Source organism: Peromyscus maniculatus, chromosome 20 (genome assembly GCF_049852395.1).
Source record: "Peromyscus maniculatus bairdii isolate BWxNUB_F1_BW_parent chromosome 20, HU_Pman_BW_mat_3.1, whole genome shotgun sequence".
Taxonomy (NCBI): Eukaryota; Metazoa; Chordata; class Mammalia; order Rodentia; family Cricetidae; genus Peromyscus; species Peromyscus maniculatus.
In genome coordinates this window covers 58,963,580-58,969,373 of record NC_134871.1, presented here as the reverse complement: position 1 = coordinate 58,969,373, position 5,794 = coordinate 58,963,580, and the positions used below count along the sequence as shown (strand labels likewise).

At 54.8% G+C, this 5,794-nt stretch overlaps 1 protein-coding gene across 4 annotated transcripts; it reads left to right on the top strand.

Annotated features, from left to right (window-relative positions):
- The first annotated feature begins 684 nt into the window (after positions 1-684).
- On the top strand, positions 685-3,866 carry Arsa (arylsulfatase A). 4 transcript variants are annotated; one of them, XM_042264756.2, is made up of 9 exons: positions 685-846; positions 1,226-1,349; positions 1,506-1,746; positions 1,856-2,074; positions 2,149-2,318; positions 2,642-2,766; positions 2,859-2,986; positions 3,201-3,303; positions 3,405-3,866. In XM_042264756.2, the coding sequence occupies exons 3-9, from the start codon at positions 1,546-1,548 to the stop codon at positions 3,722-3,724; spliced, it is 1,266 nt and encodes a 421-aa protein (XP_042120690.1). In that variant the 5' UTR covers positions 685-846; positions 1,226-1,349; positions 1,506-1,545; the 3' UTR covers positions 3,725-3,866. The 4 variants fall into 4 exon arrangements, with proteins under 4 accessions (XP_042120690.1, XP_015850591.1, XP_015850592.1 ...); XM_015995105.3 differs by lacking the exon at positions 685-846 and having other exon boundaries at positions 997-1,349; positions 2,167-2,318; XM_015995106.3 differs by lacking the exon at positions 685-846 and having other exon boundaries at positions 997-1,349; positions 3,241-3,303.
- Positions 3,867-5,794: the final 1,928 nt, after the last annotated feature.

Sequence of the window (5,794 nt, the reverse complement as noted above, 5' to 3'; positions counted from 1 at the left end):
CCCAGAGATACCTCACCTCTAACACCACAGGCACACACACACACTCAACCTTAAACACCAGGTACCCATGCAGGCAGAAAAAGGATTTTTAAAGAATGTGATAGCTTGTGTTTCACAAAATGCACCAAAGGAGGCTGTGAGCACAAAGCCAGCAGCCTATCCGATTTGTCTTCCTGATTCGTTTCAATCCGACTGCCCGGTTTTCTCTTGCTTTGCTCATTCAGAAGGGGATGCTGAGGTCTTTTCAACAAGGATCCCTCAAATGTCTCATCAGGGGAAATGGGACAAACCAACCACCCTTCCCCAAAGGAACTCCAGGCACGCTCGAACAGCGAGGCAGCAGAAGAGCCGGATAATTGATGCACCGCCAGGCAGTCCAGCAGCTGAGCCCACCGCGCAGGAGCAATGAGCGCAAGGTTACCAAGCCCTGCACGGGACACGCCAACCGGCGCAGAGAGGGGTGCGGAGCGCGTGAGCAATCCCCAGCCTCACCCTGTCCAGCCTCGATCCCAGGTGCGGCACAAGCCCCACCCCCGGAAGGACCGGTCCGCACACAAACCCGCCTCGCTCAGCTGCCCAGCTCCGCCCCGCGTCGCCCCGCCCCGTCGCAGCTCCACCCCTCCCCGTCTCCGTACCGCCCGGTCCCAGCGCCCGCCCTTCTCGAGCAGCCAAGTGTCTCGTGACCAAGGGCGTATCCCAGACGGCCTGAGACCGACGCTGTCTATGACCAGTTCCTCCTCTGTTCTGAACCGCCCTCGTCCCATGGCGCCGGAGCCCCCCCGGGTCAATGTGAAGTGACGTCTGCTCCTGATCCCAAGCCTGTGCTGGGACCTCTGGGTGAACAGGGTCAGATCCCCGCGCGTGAATCTAAAGAAGCCCTGGTCCTTTAGGGGCCCTGTGGAGTTACACCCCAGGCCACCACCTCCCGAGTTCTGACAGATTCGCTGGAGCTTCAGAAAGTGGGCCTTCTGATAGAAGGAGTCTTGGGGTCTGGGGGCTCAGGGGAGAAGGAATACTGGGCCTGGGACTTCAGGCGAGGGCTGGCCTGGTGGCTCAGGGAACGAACCTGCTGGAATCGCTCCGCCTTTCCTACCAAGGGTCTGAAGAAACAGGCCCTTCTGTATCTCTGCCATGGGGGCCCTGGAGGCCTTCTTTTTGGCATTGGCTGCAGGCCTGAGCACTGCCAGCCCACCTAACATCGTGCTGATCTTTGCTGATGACCTAGGCTATGGGGACCTAGGCTCCTATGGGCACCCCAGTTCCACCACCCCCAACCTGGATCAGTTGGCTGCAGGGGGACTGCGTTTCACAGATTTCTATGTGCCTGTGTCTCTGTGCACACCATCTCGGTGAGTGAGGGACCTTTACCCCTCCCCTAGCCCCTGCCCATCCCATTTCTGTCTCTGTGAGTCAGTCCTCAGCTCCCCCTCCCCTCTCTGTGCTCCTCCCTGCGTTCATTTCTGTGGGACTCACAGATGATGGATTGTGTGGCTTGTACTATACAGGGCTGCCCTCCTGACTGGCCGGCTCCCAGTTCGAACAGGCATGTACCCTGGAGTTCTGAGGCCCAGCTCTCAAGGGGGCCTGCCCCTGGAGGAGGTGACTCTGGCTGAGGTCCTAGCCGCTCGAGGCTATCTTACAGGGATGGCTGGCAAGTGGCATCTTGGAGTGGGGCCAGAGGGGGCCTTCCTGCCCCCACATCAGGGCTTCCATCGATTCCTGGGCATCCCATATTCCCATGACCAGGTACAAACCACCTGGGCCCCTCTGCTGCTCCCCACCACCACACCCAAGCCCTCTTATCAATGTCCCCTAACCCATAGCCAGACCTCTCTCACTGGAACTGTCTCCCCAGGGTCCTTGTCAGAACCTAACCTGCTTCCCACCAGACACTCCCTGCAGTGGTGGCTGTGACCAAGGCCTGGTTCCCATCCCGTTACTGGCCAACCTGTCTGTGGAGGCCCAGCCCCCTTGGCTGCCTGGACTAGAAGCCCGTTATGTGTCTTTCTCCCGAGACCTCATGGCTGATGCCCAGCGCCAGGGCAAACCGTTCTTCCTGTACTACGCTTCCCACGTGAGTGACCGTGGCCCCACCCTCCGGGCTGCCCAAGACCTGTGCCCAGTGCTGACTCCACTCTCTGCCCCCAGCACACCCACTACCCACAGTTCAGTGGAGAAAGCTTCACAGAGCGCTCAGGCCGTGGGCCATTTGGGGACTCCTTGATGGAGCTGGACGGAGCTGTAGGGGCCTTGATGACAGCTGTGGGGGACCTAGGTCTGCTCGGAGAGACACTGGTCATCTTCACTGCAGATAATGGGTACGAGCCAGAGCAGGGGACACTCATTGCTGGATCATAGGCAAGGACTCTAGGGTCCATCCGCCCTAGCTAGCTATTTGTTGAAGACCGTGGTATAAAAGGCTCTTAAGAGAGATGTGAGCCTTGTTACTGTGATCCGTGGGGTCACAGACTGGGGACCACAGGCACACAGAGTTGCTGGTCTTGGTAGGCGAGGGAGGAAACAGGCAAATAACGATCATTCTTGGCAAAATTTGTAACTTGGAGATATGGGGCTGGTGGTCATCAGTGGTGGGTCAGGGCCCCTGGCCCCTCATTACTGATGGCTTCCTTGTGTGTCCTAGTCCTGAGTTGATGCGTATGTCCAATGGTGGCTGCTCTGGCCTCTTGAGATGTGGAAAAGGAACAACTTTTGAAGGTGGTGTCCGAGAACCTGCCTTGGCCTTCTGGCCAGGCCACATTACTCCTGGTCAGTCCTCTGGCCCTCTTTTTGTAGACCCTTGGCCCTGTCTCCCCAGCCCTGAATGTGAACTGAGTGACCAAACAGCTGTCTGTCCACAGGTGTGACCCATGAGCTGGCCAGCTCTCTGGACCTGCTGCCCACCTTGGCAGCTCTGACCGGGGCTCCACTGCCCAATATTACCTTGGATGGTGTTGACCTCAGCCCCTTGCTACTAGGCACAGGCGAGGTAGGACCAATAATGCCTTGACCCCCGCCCCCCAACTCCACTGCCCCATGCTGGTCTTCCTTTAGGTATGAATCTGGGCAGTGCCTTTGATGAGTGGCCTCTGAGTACCACCTCGCGAGTTCCTTGGGTGGGCCAAAAGGGGGTCCACCACCAGTGCCTAACGCAAGAGCTCTTAGAGATCTCTCCCACCCTGTGACCTTGACTTTGCCCTCAGAGCCCACGGAAGTCTGTCTTCTTCTACCCGCCCTACCCAGACGAGATCCACGGGGTCTTTGCTGTGCGAAGTGGGAAATACAAGGCTCATTTCTACACCCAGGGTAACTCTCTCTCTCCCTGGCTTCCTCTCCCCGACCCTGAGGGCCCCCAGCTGCTCTATCGTCCGCCCCTTCCTGTACAAAAAGCCGACCCCCCTCTCCAGGTTCTGCCCACAGCGACACCACTGCGGACCCCGCCTGCCACGCTGCCAGCCCTCTGACCGCTCATGAGCCCCCACTACTCTATGACCTGTCCGAGGACCCTGGCGAGAACTACAACCTTCTGGAAAGCATGGAAGACATCTCCGCAGAAGTCCTACAGGCTCTGAAGCACCTCGAGCTGCTCAAGGCCCAGTATGATGCAGATATGACCTTCAGCCCCAGCCAGATAGCTAGGGGTGAGGACCCTGCCCTACAGATCTGCTGTCAGCCCAGCTGCTTTCCCCACCCAATCTGCTGCAGCTGCCCCGACGCCCAGACCTGAGGATCCTGAAGAAATCACAGCGGTCCCCCCAAGGGTAGCCCAGGACCCCTAGCCCTATCCTGCGTGTGTGATGGTTCACCAGAGGGCAAGTGTGTAGTTTGTATCTGGTAATGTAATAACATCAGACTTGCAGGTGTGCTAATTCATCTAGTCCTTGTGGTAACTCTGAGGTCAGTGCTCTTCTCCTGTGCTGCAAGTGAGGAAACTGAGGCATGGGGAAATCTCATGGACCTGTTCAAGTCCAGTGTCACCTTACCAGAAAGAGTGTGTGCTAGGATTTTAACCCAGGCATCCAGGGTCTGAAATTTGCCCCACCCCGGTGATCTGCAGGTGTCCACAGACACATCTCTGAAGCATGGACATGTTCATTCACAGAAGCCGGTACTGCATTCAGGTGCCAGGAACTGTGAGGGAGGGGTGATGAGGGCATGGTATCTAGGAAACCCTAAAGGTGCAAAGCCCCCCGGAACATAGGTTTTCCTCAAGAAGCATTTTTAGGGGCCCTGGAACTGGCCACCTTGATTCTTATAAGAAATCTGTCACTTGGAATTAGGTGACGAACTGCTCATTCCAGACAGAGTTAAGGAATTGGGCTTGCCCACCTCCCCAGCTCTGCATTTCTCCATAGTGCATACTTCAGGTCTCCTCATCCCATCTAATTTTCTACAAAGTAATTTTTAAAAACATCTATCAGGGGCCATGAGATGACTCAGTGGATAAAAATGCTTGCTATGCAAGCCTAACAGCCTGAGTTCAATCCCCAGGGACTCTGGGGATTGTGCTCTGACCTCCACACATGCTCTGTGGCCCACACATGTCTGAACTTAGATCACACTCACATGAGCAATGATAACAATAATAATAATAATAATAAATGTAAAAAAAAAAAAAAGCCTGTTGGGTTGGAGTGCACCATGTTCAAATTCCAAACTCCTCAGTGACCCACCTTTCCCTCAGACTCACTGCAAGCTGGCCTGGCTGTTCTTTCCACTGACAATATTCTGCCTCAGATGTTAGCCTCTGTAGAAAGAGACCTTTGGACTGCCTACCTGTGTTTGTATGGCAATGTGTGCTGTGCATCCCAGGTGCTCCTCAGTACTGGTCACATTAGAGCAGTAGCCCTCAGGGTGTGCCAATATCTCTAGCAAACTGTTGCCTCTCCTTATGGGGACAGACTTCCAGGTGTCAAGCATACAGCCTTTCTCCTTCAAGGTGGTGACCAACCTGAGCTGGTTACATTCTAGTGATTGGTCCAGGAGTGGCGTTATGACTAGGAGTCCTGGGAGTGACAGGTTGGGTGGGGTGATCTGGGTGTGAGCCTAACTTTAGCAGTGTTGCTGGCCCTGGATAGAACCAGGTAATTATTAAACCAGTGTCTCCAGATGTCTGCCCGGAGAGCATCAACTGTAAAAAGTAAATCTCGCCTGTTGGTGCTTCTGCTGGTGAACCGTTTGTCGCTTGCAGCCGATGTGGCCTGGTAGGAATGAGGCCTGAATGGAATGTATGGATCCACTTTGCGGGGAGGGAACACCTCATGATACCAGATGTTTGCTTGAGGTCCTCTACATCTCCGTTTTCCATATAACTCTTCCATATAACCTCTTATCTGGTTGAGAAGCTACCCTGACCACACTCCAAGGTCTGCTGTGCCTCCAGGCTACGCACACAAGGTAGAGGTTTCTTTGGGGCCATCCAGCAGGAACTAACTTATCCTGGCTTAAAGAGCTCCTGCATCACTTCTCTAAGTGGAGGGCTGGTCCCAGATGATTGATACTGTGCAAGGTGAAGACAGAAAAAGGAACTGAAACATGGAACACCCATACATCACCTTGAAAACAACAATAATGACACACAAAAACAACAGCCAGTCCCCTGTCAAACCCAGTAGATATCAGCACCTGGGTACAACCTTTAGGAAAAGCTTCTGCTCCATTCTCTCATCAGCATAGGGTGTATTTTAATGCTGATCCCATCATATTTACTACGCTGTAGTGCTGGAGCAAGGTGTCCTCAAGGGATAAAGATGCTCTTAACACAGGGATGACAGGTACACGTGAGATTTCAGTGCCA